Genomic DNA, 15,763 nt, shown 5'->3' with positions numbered 1-15,763 from the left:
TGATGCTAACTCAGTTCTTGCCTTTCAAGTTTGGCTAGTGTAGTTACTAGAAATGGGCATTTTCTGACATTTTAAAGGATGGTTACAGTGTAGATTTCCTTTGGTCTTCTGTTCACTACACTGTATCAACCGTATTAACCTAAAACCCTAAAGCAAATTCACCTGGTGAACATTTGAGTGTGTCTTTTTCTTTCATGGTAGGTACAGTTAAGGTAGGAAGGATAAGAAGGTGAGTATATATGGTCCCTGCCCTTCAAGGGTTTGTGTCTTTTATTTCCAATCCTAATACATAGATGAGATTCAAACAAAAACAAAAGCATCAGTTCCAAACTGCTGTTTTAAGTCACCATCCTCAATACTATTTGTTGATTGAGCCTGAATTAAGCTAGCACATGTGTGGTTCTTCTGAGAATTTTAAAATTTTCCTGGGAAGAATCTGATCTGAGCTGCTCTTGCGAGGAGATGTACAGCTTGTGATGTCAGTGATTTTCTTCCTCGGTCCTAGTTTAAATGGCGGGTCTCTAGATGATGGGATTATGTTTAAACAGTTCCAGCTATTTCACTTATGCAGATTTATACATTTACAATTATGATTATGGTCATCAGGGGAGGCTTCAATTTCCTTGGCCTGCCAACATCAAATGACACAAATAGAAGATGGGTCACCATGACAGGAAAAACAAAGTCATTTGTTGTAATGTGACAGTTCTGTTCATTCAGGAAGCGGGGTGCAGGTACAGCTTAGGATTTCTTTTCTTGGTGACATGAGTCATTTTGCAAACCTGGAGGGCTTTGGGGCATCAGGTTGAATTCCTGTGATGTGTCCCACAGGCAGCTGGTGAGGGAGTGTGTGAACTGCCATGGGAGACTCCCTGTCCAGCCTCTGCTGCCATAATCCCACCGTCGAGCTCCCTGGGTCCTACTAGGTGATGGAGGGGCAGGGCCAAGTGGACCTGGCCAAGAGGGTTCGTGGGGTTTAGATAAAATTCCACTTTCCTGCAGTACTACTTACGAGTCCTTTGTTGTTTTTATTTGTTTGTTTGTTTGCTTCTCAGACAGTCTCACTCTGCTTCCCAGACTGGAGTGTAGTGGTGTGATCTCTGCTCACCATGATGTCTGCCTCCTGGGTTCAAGCAATTTTCGTGCCTCAGCCTCCCAAGTAGCTGGGATTACAGGCGTGCGCCACCATGCCCAGCTAATTTTTTTGTACTTTTTTTTTTTTGAGATGGAGTCTCACCCTTGAGCCCAGTCTAGAGTGCAGTAGTGCAATCTCGGCTCACTGCAACTTCTGCCTCCCGGGTTCAAGTGATTCTCCTGCCTCAGCCTCCCGAGTAGCTGGGATTACAGGTGCCTGCCACCACGCCCATCTACTTTTCATATTTTTAGTAGAAACGGTTTCATCATATTGGCCAGGCTGTACTTGAACGCCTGACCTTGTAATCTGCCTGCCTCAGCCTCCCAAAGTGCTGGAATTACAGCGGTGATCTACTGCGCTTGGCCATTTTTTTGTATTTTTAGTAGAGATGGTGTTTCACCATGTTGGCCAGGCTGGTCTTGAACTTCTGGCCTCAAATGATCTGCCCACCTTGACCTCCCAAAGTGCTGGGATTACAGGCGGGAGCCACTGCGCCCGGCTCTTAGGAGTCTTTTGTTGTGGTCATTACTAGTATTCCAGTGAGATCACTCTTTAATGTTCAGAGTCCTCACTGAATCCTGTCATGTCACCTACCCTCAGTGTGGCGTTGATTTCACCCTTATGAAGACAAATAGTTTTTTGGTGGTGGTGTTTTTGTTTTTTTGAATGGAGTGCAGTGGCATGATTTTGGCTCACCGTAACCTCCGCCTCCTGGGTTCAAGTGATTCTCCTGCCTCCGTAGCTGGAATTACAGGCACGCACCACCATGCCCAGCTAATTTTGTATTTTTAGTAGAGACGGGGTTTCTCCATGTTGATCAGGCTGGTCTTGAACTAACAACCTCAGGTGATCTGCCCTCCTCAGCCTCCCAAAGTGCTGGGATTACAGGCATGAGCCACCGCGCCTGGCCAGGTGACATAAGTTGTTTTTGCGACCTCCTCCTTCGAATTATTCCATTGGCTAATGAAAGCTTAGCTGAGATCGTGGCTCCAGCTGCTGTCATGCTAACCCTAGCCTGTGCTGAGCTGTCCCTGGTGCTGCACTCCCCAGACCTCTGATCCCTGAACATATTCGGGTGGGGAGGAACCGAATACCAGGGCAGAAAGAGCCTGAGCTGCTTTGGATTTTCTACCTTTTTTCTGCCCCAACAGACCTGAGGGAATCACATCTTCCTGTTAGTGACTTGGCACAATATGCCTGGGACTGTTAACGGGAGGGAGGAACGCTGGTAGCGTTCCATGGAAGCCAGCGCGGGAGGTATGGGGAGTAGGTTGAAAAAACCCCTGCCCCTGATGACCAGTGGCCCCCTGGTCAGATTTCCAGGGCCTTCTGCTATAAGAGGACTGTGTAATGGGAACAGTGCTTCTCAAAACAAAGCAGTCACTTTGCTCCTCCTTAGTCTTATTCCTCAGAGCTCAAAGCTGGAGAAGGAGCAGCCACTTACTTCTTCTGTGGTTTAATGTATGTGGGGTTTTGCGTGTCCTCTGGAGCTTTTTTGGTGTTTCTCTTCACCTAATAGGACTGTGGTTCCTGGAGAAAAAGGGGACCAATATAGACACAGGGTTTCTTTTTTTTCTTTTTCTTTTTTTGAGACAGGGTCTCACTCTGTTGCCCAAGCTAGAGTACAGTGGCAGCAGTCTCAGCTCACTGCAGCCTCCACCTCCCGGGTTCAATTCATCATGCCACTTCAGCCTCCCAAGTAGCTGGGATCACAGCCATGTACCACGCCCAGCTAATTTTTGTATTTTTAGTAGAGATGGGGTTTTGCCATGTTGGCCAGGCTGGTCTCGAACTCCTGGCCTCAAGTGATCCGCCTGCCTCAGCCTCCCAAAGTGCTGGGATTACAGGCTTGAGCCACTATGCTCAACTACCACAGGGGTTCTAATAGGAACCACTCCTTCTAGAATATCGCCCTTGCTCCTGGAAACCAGCAATTGTAACAGTGTTCTTTTCCTGTGTGCCACTTACAAGACTGCTTTTAGGAAAGCTCTTGCTTGATTTCGGTTAGCCAGCTCCTATTTTCAGTTGTAAATCAACAGTGAAACAGTTCCTTGTGTATAATTTTGGATCTTAGGGAAAAAAGGGTATAAGCGATCTAATTTTTGTCTTTACTCACCTGGCACAGTAGTAAATATACAATACATTTAGCATGATAATAGATTGATGATGGCTTCATAAGTAAAATGTTTGCATGTCAATATTAACAATGTTTGTCTTTAGTTTTAAACCTAGTCTTTTCTGTATCAAGATATCTTGTCATGTAGAAAGAAAAGTAGCTTCTTTAAAAACCAGTAGAAATATTTTTGTAGCTATTTTGAGAATCATTCCTTATTTCCAGAATTTGGGTTATCGGAGCCTCTTTCCTCTATAAAATGGATTCACCCGCTACCCACTAAAGAAAAAACGAAGTGCTCTAGGTCTGAATCACGACTGAAGTCATCTGCCAACTGCAGCTCCTGTTCTTGTGGTTTTACTGCGTACTGGCTTTATGATTTGGGGCAAATCTGTTTACTTCCTGGAGCTTCAGTCTTCTCAATAAGACATAAATAACATTAGCCTCCTTGGGCTTTGAGGATTAAATGAGAAAATGGAAGCATTTTGTAAATTTTAAAACAATAATTTTGGCTGGGCGTGGTGGCTCACACTTGTAATCCCAGCACTTTGGGAGGCCAAGGTGGGTGGATCATGAGGTCAAGAGATCCAGACCATCCTGGCCAACATGATGAAACCCTGTCTCTACTAAAAATACAAAAATTGACTGGGCGCGGTGGCACACGCCTGTAGTCCCAGTTACTCAGGAGGCTGAGGCAGGAGAATGGTGTGAACCCGGGAGGCGGAGCTTGCAGTGAGCTGAGATCGCGCCACTGCACTCCAGCCTGGTAACAGAGCAAGATTTTATCTCGAAACAACAATAACAAAAAAAAAACCCAATAATTTTGTTTTTATAGATCAATTCTTTAGGACACTTTGGCCACTTTTAGATTACTTCCTTGATGCATTGTTTTAATTTTCCTTCCTGTAGGCTTGAGAGAGAAGGAACAGGAGTATAAGCGTAGCACTTGGACAGGCCACACACATGCAGACACCATGTTAGCCACTCATGAAGGCAGTGACCACCTGGGAAATATGTTTGGCTTATGGTAATTTTACCACAAGGAAATCTGATTTGTCAAAGATTGATGGACTTTGGACAGATGAACTTTCGCTGTGATATGTGTGTATGTGTATGTACATACATATATACATATATATAGAGGTTCATATATATGAGTCTCTTTCATGACTGACTAGCTGAGGCTAAAATTCCTTCTCAGTTTATCTTCAATTGCTAAATAAACATCTCTGTAAAAAGCCTAAGTTAGTGTGCTAAGAGAATTTTTGTGTGGATTTATTTCCCTAAGTCTTCCTGAGGTCATCCCAGTGTGCATATTATAGGTGGATGGAGAATTAAAAATTGAGAAAATCGAATGTGCCGAGAACTGCCACCCATTAGACAATTGAAGTTAAAAATAGATGCGTTCATGCATCAGCAGATGGATTCATACCCAGATGACTTGATTGAGAATTCAGCCATGTATGACAGCTTGCTAAACGGAGTTTAACCAACACAGATGCACTTAAAATTCACAATTCCATCAAAACCCTCTATAACATAAAACTAAGATTTAGTGATCAAATATTGTGCATATTCATGTATAAAGGATAATGTTTAGGATCTATGTTTTGGATTATTTTAAGAACAAGAAGATGTTTAATAAATACACCAATCCTGTTCATGTTTTCATGTTTTTTATGCTGGTATTCATGGTATAAGTTAGTAGTCTGTATTATATTTTTATTTGCTTCTTTCGATTATAAATTAGCGTTATGGAAAGACTACTATCAAAATAAAACACCTGTTATGTAATTAGGAACCTGTATTTCCTTTGGGCATTCCGCCTCTAGTTGTCCTAAAAATATACTCAGATTTACATCAGCACTGACTCTGACAGAGACACTGGTAAATGGGACCATTGGATTTGTATTTCTTCCAGAAAAAAATAAATTAAAGATCTGTGCAGTTAGAACAGAGTGCCTTGGCAGCAAATTAAATCACTTTATCAACGAAGTGGGTTTTAGTAAAATCATCTAACGGAAATACTCCTAAAGATAGGAGGGCTGTACTGACTATCTCATTTGTCATTTATTTTATAGCAAAACTCCTTTTTTATGGGGTAAGTGGGTGGTGGAAGGGTGGCCATAGGGTTTATTAGGTTCTGAAAAATGTAATAATTGTGGGCGGCTGTCCTCGTTTTGGGAGGTTGTGGCCATTTAGCCCCTTCTGCATGTAGATAATACTGTCTGCTGTTATTATAGATCCTATCAGGCACGTGACCCAGATATATTTTCTTCAGTGCTGTGAAGCTGGTTGTCTCCCACAGTTTCCTTGCCTGTCTTGTTTCTATGGTAACCCTGCACTCACTGTCCTTGCAGAGAAACCCTAAAGCAGGCAGCCGCTCAGAAGTCCCAGCAGCTTTCAGCATTGCAAGAAGAAAACGTTAAACTTGCTGAGGAGCTGGGGAGAAGCAGGGACGAAGTCACAAGTCATCAAAAGGTCAGTGTCCTTTGGCGAGGGGTTCCAGCTCTGCCGTGCTGGGTGCTGCTGCTGTGGGCAGCATGCTCAGAGGCTGCTCGGAGGTCTGCTCAGTGTGGTGGGGTCATTCCAAACGGAATTCCAAGTTCCCTGTGCTATGTGTCTCCTTGTTTTCAAACGTGCTGCTGTAGGATTTAGGGTAGGAGAGATTTGAGAGGTCCTTTAAAAAACACACAAAACACTGGAACTTGCAAGCAAGTAGAAAATACGGTCCTTATTAGACGATCTTGTAGCTCAACATTTAAATGGAAGGGGACAGTATCTTCTCCCTACTACTACTTGGATTACGAAATTATTTTTCCCTTAAGATTTTTTTTCACTTTCATCAAAATTGATTTTGAAGAAACAGATTCCAAGAATATAGATTTGGTGTGAGTGTTGGCAGCTGATTTTAAATAGAACTCTGCTTTTGTTTAAATTAAAAAGCATGCTTAAGCCTTTTCTAATGGAACTGTGCATACATGTGCACTTGTGTGCATTGGTAAATATAGAATATATGTTACAACTGGCATGAACTATAAGCAAACCACAACCTATTTGCTTCTATATTTAAATTTCGGAGGTTTCTTATAGAGAAGTTGATTAAACATGGCAACAAAACTGATTTTAAAGAAAGCTGTATTCTGCCTTTTATTCTTATCTAACAGTTGAATCAAAGTGCTGAATTGTAAGTCACATCTGACTTCGGAGCAGCAGCTTAAAATTACATTTTTAGGAGACTTTTGCTGAGTAGTCATTCATTGTTGCTTTATACTCCAAGGGGAAAATTTTTTTTTCCCCATTATATGTTCCAAACATTAATTCTTACTTGGGATTAGGATTAGTTTGGGGTAATTGTACTGAGTACCCGTTGACATGGTGCAATTCGTGGTGAAAGCACTTTTTGGAGAGTTAATTTTAGACTTTAAAATCTTCATTGTTGCTCTCCACAATTTTCTTATTTTGTGAAGGAAATGCCACGTCTCTCCAGACTCCAAGATGATGATGATGCTGTTGGTGATAGTAGCTAACAGTTTTGGGCTCTTGCTATGTGACAGGCACAAATAAGTGCTAGCTATCATCGCAGTCCCTGCCACAATTCTAAGCGATAGCACTATTACTATCCCCATTTGTAAAAGGGGAAACGGAAGCACAAAGATGATAGTAATTCGTTCAGCATCATTTGGCGACTAGTGTCAAGAGATGTCATCTTCTGATGGGGGCCAAGGAAAGAATCAGTGTGTTGACTTAACTAGGGTCACTGCACTCTCCTTTGGTGAGTTTGTGAGAAACTGGAGTTCATGAAGAATGGAAGCCCATTAACCAGCAGGGGTTCTTTTTTCCTGGCACAAGCTAAAACACCTACAGCATTTGGCATCTCCAGCATCAGTGTGTCCACAGGGACTTGGAAGGAGAAGGATGTTGGCTAAGTGCTGAGTCTATTGCCATCTCGTATCATTTCATTGAACATCTCTAGTAGAGAGAGTGGGTTCCATAAATAGGAGGAACGCACAGAGATCATCCTCTTATCTTATGCTGTGGCCCTTGACCGGACTGATGATTACAGTTCTTGTCTCTGTCACTCAGAACCAGAAGGAATTCAGAAGACATCATGCTTCCTTGGTTAGAATTTCCCAGAGTTTCTTTGCCTGTCTTGGGCTCCTCTCTATCCTAGCAGCTCTGTTCTCTTTTGCAGTAGAGATTTCAATTAGCTTCCTACTGAAAAGGTTTTGTGACTAAAAAATGTAAAAATCAGGTGCTTTGCAGAGTGTTAGAAAATAATGCCTACAGGAACGGCCAACAAGGACTTCCTTTTAAAGAATGGGATGGATTCTTATGTCAGTGGTAGTTTCCTGTATGTAACTCAGAAGGAGAAATAATGTGTATGTGAACTAAAATGTGATAGGCTTTCATGATGGAGATTGTGAAAAATATTGATTACCAAGAAAGATTACAGATCATTCTTTCCATGGTATATATATTTCAAAAGAGTGGAGTGAGCCACCCGTTTAAAGTAACTTAGAAGCAACCTTAGTTTAATGAAGATCGATTAATTCATTGGGCTCTGTTACTCTCTTATTGTATCATCTCCAAGAATTCTATAAAATTTCACTTAGTTGCTTTCTATAGTTAAGTCAAACTATTGATCAGCTGTGTTAGAAATATATTACAGAGCTACAGTATTTGGCAGAAAGGCTATTTTAAAAAAATAATTTTAGTTGTAGTACTACAGAAAAATTTGCTTTTTCATTCTAAAATCGAGACAGCGGAGACTAGATTGACTTGGGAAAGGTAAATACTGACCCACCACCTAGGTTCTTTCGTGATTCCTTTATTTAGAAGCATCATAATTTGTTGAACTGAGCTGATTGCTTTACCATTATTTCATGGAATCATCACAACCTACCTCAGAGATAGTAGGATTATTTTTAGACAGGAAACAGGCTCAAAAGTGAACTAACGGCTGGGCGTGGTGGCTCACGCCTGTAATCTCAGCATTGTGGGAGGCTGAGGCGGGTGGATCATGAGGTCAGGAGTCGAGACCAGCCTGGCCAAGATGGTGAAACCCCATCTCTACTAAAAATACAAAAATTTAACCAGGCATGGTGGCAGGCGTCTGTAATCCCAGCTACTCGGGATATTGAGGCAGATAATTGCTTGAATCCAGCCTGGGCGACAGAGTGAGACTCCATCTCCAAAAAAAACAAAAGAAAAAAAGTGAACTAACTTACCAAGGACACACAGATAGGCAGTGGAGGAGCCAAGATTCGAAATCATGTCTGCCTAACTTGAAAGCCTGTTTGTCCAGCTGCTGTTCTATTGTGAGAATGAAACTTTTTTCTGCTTACTTCATGATTATTGTTGAAGATTTTAAAAAGCTGTGAGCTAGAAGTGGGGTAGGTGGGGCAAACAGTGCTCTAAAAATGGACTCTGAACCCTACTGGTACTTTTTTTTTTCTGCCTCAAATGTTTGTTTTGCTTAGAAAACCCAGTGCATCCCAGAATCTTGCCATTCACAGGTCTGCTTTTGCATCTTTTTTTTTTTTTTTTGAGACGGAGTCTCATTCTGTCGCCCAGCCTGGAGTGCAGTGGCTGGATCTCAGCTCACTGCAAGCTCCGCCTTCCGGGTTTACGCCATTCTCCTGCCTCAGCCTCCCGAGTAGCTGGGACTACAGGCACCCGCCACCACACCCAGCTAATTTGTTGTATTTTTAGTAGAGACGGGGTTTCACCGTGTTAGCCAGGATGGTCTCGATCTCCTGACCTCGTGATCTGCCCGTCTCGGCCTCCCAAAGTGCTGGGATTACAGGCTTGAGCCACCGCGCCCGGCCGCTTTTGCATCTTTTCTTGTCTCCTTTCCCACTTGATGAGCGTGTCCTTGTTGTTAAAGGCCCATCTTGAAGGTCATCGCTTCTGATCTTAAGCAGAGCAAGCTGCTGCCCCTCTGTAGTTAGGTGTGGGCTCTGCAGTGCCCTGACCCTCAGAACCCAGCATTGTGGTCAGCATTGTGTGCTTCTGCTTCTCCTGCTTCTCCCACAGACTGTGAGAAAGTAGGAATCGTATAGTACGACCTGTAGGTTTGAATGAATGCATGGGTGTTTGGTGAGTAACTTGTTCTTAGCTAGGGCCCAGTTTCTGTTTTACAGAAGAAGACAGACTTTGTGACTGCTCTTTCCACTTTTTTAGATGATTCCCTCTACCTCCAGTTTCATAGCTGTATTAGTCGGGGTTCTCCAGAGGGACAGAACTAATAGGATAGATATATACGTAAAGGAGAGTTGATTAAGGGCTATTAACTCACACAATCACAAGGTCCCACAAGAGGCCATCTGCAGGCTGAGGACCAAAGAAGCCCAAAGCTGAAGAACTTGAAGTCCAATGTTCTAGGGTAAGAAGCTCCAGCATGGGAGAAAAATGTAGGCTGGAAGGCTAAGTCAGTCTAGTCTTTTCACGTTCTTCTGCCAGCTTTCTTTTTTTTTTTTTAAGATGGAGTCTCACTCTGTAGTCCAAGCTGGAGAGCAGTGGCTCAATCTTGGCTCACTGCAACCTCCGCCCCCTGGGCTCAAGCGATTCTCATGCCTTAGCCTCCCTAGTAGCTGGGACTACAGGCGCATGCCACCAGGCCTAGTTAATTTTTTGTATTTTAGTAGAGACTAGGGTTTCATCATGTTGCCCAGGGTGATCTCGAACTCCTGAGCTCAGGCAATCCGCCTGCCTCAGCCTCCCAAAGTGCTGGGATTACAGGCATGAGCCACTGCTTCCGGGCATCTGACTGCTTTTTATTCCGGTCAAGCTGGCAGCTGATTAGATTGTACCCACCTAGATTAAGGGTGGTCCTGCCTTTCTCAGCCCACTGACTCAAATGTTAAATCTCCTTTAGCAACACCCTCACAGACATGCCCAGGATCAATACTTTGCATCCTCAATCCGATTGAGTTGACACTCAGTATTAACCATCACAATAGCTTTTGTTGCAGAGTTGTGGTCGCCAAAAGCCTGATCACCAACTTAGTGGGACATTTGCTCTCTGCGTGGCTGATAGAAGCATACAGTGTAAATTTAGGCAACGTCATATGGTTTAAGATTAATGGAAACCATACAGAGCATTCGTTTCATTTTTTAAGAGACAGAGTCTTATTTTGTCACCTGGGCTGGAGAACAGTGGTGCTATCGTAGCTCACTGCAGCCTCAATCTCCTGGGCTCAAGGGATCCTTCAGCCTCAGACTCCCCAGTAGCTGGGACCACAGGTATAGTCTAGCCTCTATTTTCTTTTCATAGGGAATTCTAAAAATAATGTTAGTTCTTCTGTAGAAATAGTCACTTTAGGTAGTCACTTTTGATATGTCTGATTTATCATTTCCAAACCTCACATGTATTCCACCTTGTAAAGATAGCAAATACAGTGAGCTGTCACTATGGGAACAGAGCTGATTCTCCCCCTGGCTATTTGTAGAATGAGGTTACAGTTTGCTTATGGAAACCGGACAGGGATTAAATGACTCAATACCTGTTTTTCATGAACAGTTTTTCCTGACAGAGGTTACAGCAGATGTGTTATACAAAAAAATTGAGGTTAGCATCTAAATTGATCATGAAGTCACCTGCCATTTAATAAATGAGCCTCAATTCCCAGACATGAATGCTTAGAAAGGAAAAGCTGTTTTTAGCTTATTGTGTATTAGTTTGGAAAAATGGTGGTTATCAGCCATCATAATTTTAATCTGGGCTCAGGGACTTCTGGGCAACTAGGGCTGATTGAAGCTGAATCACAGACTCTCTCTCCCTTCAGTACCCAATGCTATGAACACAGTTTTTCTGTATTAAAATGTGTGTCCAGCAGACGCCAACAAAGCCAGTCAGCTTCATGCTGTAAACTTTAAATTGGCACTCAAGTCTGGACGCGGAGGCTCACGCCTGTAATCCCAGCCCTTTCAGAGGCTGAGGCAGACAGATCACCTGAGGTCAGGAGTTTGAGATCAGCTGAGAAACATGGCGAAGCCCCATCTCTAATAAAACAACACAAAAATGAGCCAGGCATGGTGGTGCACGCCTGTAGTTCTGGCTACTCGGGAGACTGAGGCAGGAAAATCACTTGAACCCGGGAGGCAGAGGTTGCAGTGAGCTGAGATTGCGCCACTGGACTCCAGCCTGGGCGACAGAGTGAGACTCTGTCTCAAAAAATGAAAAGTAAATTGACAACCAAGAAAGGAAACAAAATTGTGGTTTGACTCTGACACTTTGTCCCCAGTGTTAAGTGGAAAGGATGGTGAACAGCAAAATCCTAAAAATTTTTACTCGAATTCTCCCCATCCCTGTGCCCAGTCTAGTTTGGAAAAAATTAGACTGAAGAGGTGAGTAGACAGCCTGGGAAAAGTAAAGGAAAAGTTTGTGAGGCTCGATGCCCCTTTGCACCACCGCAGGATTTTACCAGCAGTGGGAAAAACTGCCATTGGTCATTTTTTGTAGCTAGTCTAGCCAACAAACTGCGGCTGACAGGCACAAGGCACTGTGGGTATTTTTCCCAAGTGATGATAAGTCCGCAGTAGGCAGTCTGGGCTGGGTACCCCCTCAGGAACGTCTGCACGGAGCTGGGTCTTCCTTCCTGCTTGCTGCTCTACTAGGTGTGTAGTTCTTGTCCGTCTGATCCCCGGTTGGCTGTTGTACCTGAAGCATCGCAGAGCTTTCTGGAAGGAAGCAGGGGGAGGACAAGGCAGGGAAATGCAAGGGGCTTCTCACATGGCTCTGTCTTCTAATTTGGGGAAGAAAGCTCACATTTCTGTGATTGTATCACATAACCACCTCCAATCACAGGAGAGGCTGGGTTCCAGTTTCTAGGAAGGGAAGGTAGCAGAAGCAGTAGGAGCACTGTGGAAACAGCCCACTGGGGATATGTGCCCCAAGGCTGAGGATGTTCTCCTGTGGAAATGGGATTACCTATGTTCAGGTAGAGTGAGTGATGTGCACAGAACACTGAAGAAAAAATCTCAGGAAAGAGATCGCCAACAGTCTATTGTAGCCTCAACTATCCCAACCTTAAACTCTATCCAGAAGCCTCTGGCTACAGAAATGTGTCAGTTGTAGTGCTTACCTTTTAGCTGTAGAGGGGTTAAAGATAAAGGCCTCAGATAAGGTAGGAAGGGTGTTGGGGGAAACTCTCAGTTTATGTGAGCAAAGGCAAGGTCTAGGTAGAGCCATCCAGAATGAGATGAAGAAGTGTATACATTCTGCACCCTAAGAGGGAAAGGGAAAGAACGGAACATCGAGAGCCAGAGAGACACAGGAATTCAGGCCAAGAGAAGCTGTTACCCAGGGAAAATAGTGCTTTGTGTTATGTAAAACTCAAGTTATTTGAATAAAACAACTGTTCAAAGAGAAGATGGTAAAATGACACAAGTTTAACAGGGATATTGAAGAATTAAGGAAACAAATTGAAGACCAAAGCACGCCAGATCAAGACTACTAAATAAATCATAAACAGCAGCCTTATAAATGTTTCTTAAAATATAAAGGAAAGGGCCGGGTGCAGTGGCTCACACCTGTAATCCCAGCAATTTGGGAGGCCAAGGCAGGAGACTGTTTGAGCCCAGGAGTTCAAGACAAGCCTGGGCAACATAGCAAGACTCTGTCTCAAAAATGTATCTATATTTAGGCTGGGCATGGTGGCTCAAGCCTGTAATTCAAGCACTTTGTGAGGCTGAGGTGGGCGGATCACTTGAGGTCAGGAGTTTGAAACCAGCCTGGCTAACATGGTGAAACCCTGTCTCTAAAAAATAAAAAAGTTAGCCAGGTGTTGTGGCGGGCGCCTGTAATCCCAGCTACTTGGATACTGACACAGGAGAATAGCTTGAACCCGGGAGGCGGAGGTTGCAGTGAGCCGAGACCACACCAGTGTGCTCCAGCCTGGGGGACAGAGCAAGACTCCGTCTCAAAAAATATATGTGTGTGTGTGTGTGTGTGTGTTTAAAGTATTAGGAGATATGATAAGGAAATTTCCCCAAGTAAAAGAAGAACTGAATCCACAAACAGAAAAGCGAGTGGATTGTATGGAAACCCAGTAAGGGGACCCACTGGGAAAAATTGATCCACAATAATAGACACCCCCCAAAAAATACCCTGGTGATTATTGAAATTCAACAATATAAAAATAATTCTAGGCTGGGTGGGGTGGCTCACGCCTGTAATCCCAGCACTTTGGGAGACTGAGGCAGGCAGATCACCTGAGATCAGGAGTTCAAGAGCAGCCTCACCAACATGAAGAAACCCCATCTCTACTAAAAATACAAAAAAAAAAAAAAAATAGCCAAGCGCGGTGGCGCATGCCTGTAATCCCAGCTACTTGGCAGGCTGAGGCAGGAGAATTGCCTGAACCCAGGAGGTAGAGGTTGTGGTGAGCTGAGATCGAGCTATTACACTTCAGCCTGGGCAACAAAAGCAAAACTGTCTCAAAAAAAAAAAAAAAAAATTCTAAGTGCCCAGGCAGAAAAATCAAATTTCATATAAAAACTTGAAAAACCAACCCAACTGCAGATACATTCAGTGCAAGAAAACTCTGCTGCACTGCATCCAGAGTTCTGAGGGACAGGAAGTATGGCCAAGAGCATCATCTCCAGACAGTGACTGTTCAGGTGAGATGGCAGGCACATGTTTTCAGACATGAAAGGACTTAAAAGCTGTGGTGTTTGGGAGTCCTTCTGAAAAGGAGCCACTTGATGACAAATTTGAGCCAAGCAAGACATGAATCAAAGTAAAGGCCTTAGCAAAAGAGAAGCGGACACAAGGACTGCTCATGAGCATTAAATCCAAGTAAACAGAGAGCTAAGCACACAGCTGTGGGGTTTATGGGCACACACTAATGTTGTGGGGTTCTTTGTTATTTTGAGACAGAGTCTCCTTCTGCCACCCAGGCTGGAGTGCAGTGCTGCAATCTTGGCTCACTGCAACCTCCACCTCCTGGGTTCAAGCAATTCTCCTGCCTCAGCCTCCAGAGTACCTGGAAATACAGGTGCGCACCACCGCACCCAGCTAATTTTTGTATTTTTAGTAGAGATGGGGTTTTGCTGTATTGGCCAGACTTGTCTCAAACTCCTGACCTGAAGTGATCCACTCACCTCAGCCTCCCAAAGCACTGGGATTATAGGCATGAGCCACTGTGCCCGACCCAGACTAATGTTTTTAATATTTTATTTGGAGATTATTTCAAACTTTGTGAAAAGTTGTAAGAATAGAACAAATAATGCTCATATATTCTATTTTTATATAAACATAGTGCAGTCATCAAATTCAGGGAGTTTAACCTTGATACAACACTATTACCTAATGTACAGACCCTGTTCCTGTTCAGGCAGTTGTTCCAGTAATGTCCTTTACAGCATTATTTTTTAAATTCAGGATCCAGTCCAAGATCATGCATTCTTTTCACTGAGTTGTCGTGTCTCTTTAGTCATCTTTAATCTGGAACGATTCCTCTGTTTTTGTCTTTCATGACATTGAATTTTTTTATGAGAACAGGCCAGTTAAGCTGCATAAAGTCTCTCATTTTGAGTTTGTCTGATGCTTCTTCTTGATGATATTCAGGCTATGCATTTTTAGTGGAAAGACTATATAAGTGATACTGTATCCTGCCAGGAGGCCTGTCATGTTTCTTTGTCCCATTATTGGTGATGTTAATTTTGATCACTTGGTGAATGCAAGTTTAAAACATTTGCAAGGTAAAAAGAAAAAGGAAAAACAGGAGGAAAAAAATAGAGAATGTGACTAACAAAATTTGGGGGGTAGGACTGAAAGAAGTGTACAAATTTCCTCATCTTTTATATCACAGAAATGTTCGATATGGCTTAAAAGTAAAATTAAGGTTGGGCAGCTACTTGGGAGGCTGAGACAGGAAAATGACTTGAACCTGGGAGGCGGAGGTTGCAGTGAACTGAGATTGCGCCACTGCGCTCCAGCCTGAGTGACAGAGTGAGACCCTGACTCAAAACGAGAATTAATTTATACCTAAGAAAATTACATCAACCTCTTACATTTTAAGAACATATTTTACTTAAATTTTACAAAACGAATGTATGGTATGAACCTATTGGGATGTCTTAGAATCATATATATCTTGTGATAAATAACATAACATTTTTTGCTCTCAACCAATTTATTTTACTTCCATTTATTCTCTCTCCTGTTAAAAGTAAAACTGAATTTGCTTTTTCCCCCTCTCTGTCCTTCTCATTGTGTATATACATGGAGATGTCTGGCATGTCATTCAGCTAGTGTTATGTTTTTTCTTTCACTTTCTTTCATTTTCTACGGTGTCTTGCTCTGCCGTCCAGGCTGGAGTACAGTGACATAATCACAGCTCACTGCAGTCTCGACTGCCCTGGCTCAAGCCATCCTTCTGCCTCAGCCTCCCGGGTAGTTGGGACCACAGGCACATACCACCATGCCTGGCTAATTTTTAAGGTTTGGTTGTTTGATTTGGGTAGAGACAGGGTCTTGCTATGATGCCCAGGCTGATCTCAAACTC

At 43.2% G+C, this 15,763-nt stretch overlaps 1 protein-coding gene across 2 annotated transcripts in view; it reads left to right on the top strand.

Annotated features, from left to right (window-relative positions):
• Positions 1 to 15,763, top strand: part of CLIP1 (CAP-Gly domain containing linker protein 1) — a 152,810-nt gene that overhangs the window by 107,750 nt on the left and 29,297 nt on the right. For both annotated transcript variants that reach the window (XM_023205381.3, XM_023205388.3), the window contains one exon: positions 5,609 to 5,729. In XM_023205381.3, coding sequence (XP_023061149.2) covers positions 5,609 to 5,729 — 121 coding nt within the window. The remainder of the gene's footprint in view (positions 1 to 5,608; positions 5,730 to 15,763) is intronic.

This window comes from Piliocolobus tephrosceles, chromosome 10 (genome assembly GCF_002776525.5).
Source record: "Piliocolobus tephrosceles isolate RC106 chromosome 10, ASM277652v3, whole genome shotgun sequence".
Taxonomy (NCBI): domain Eukaryota; kingdom Metazoa; phylum Chordata; class Mammalia; order Primates; family Cercopithecidae; genus Piliocolobus; species Piliocolobus tephrosceles.
Note: the sequence above shows the minus strand (reverse complement) of the source record. Positions and strands in the feature narration are given on the sequence as shown.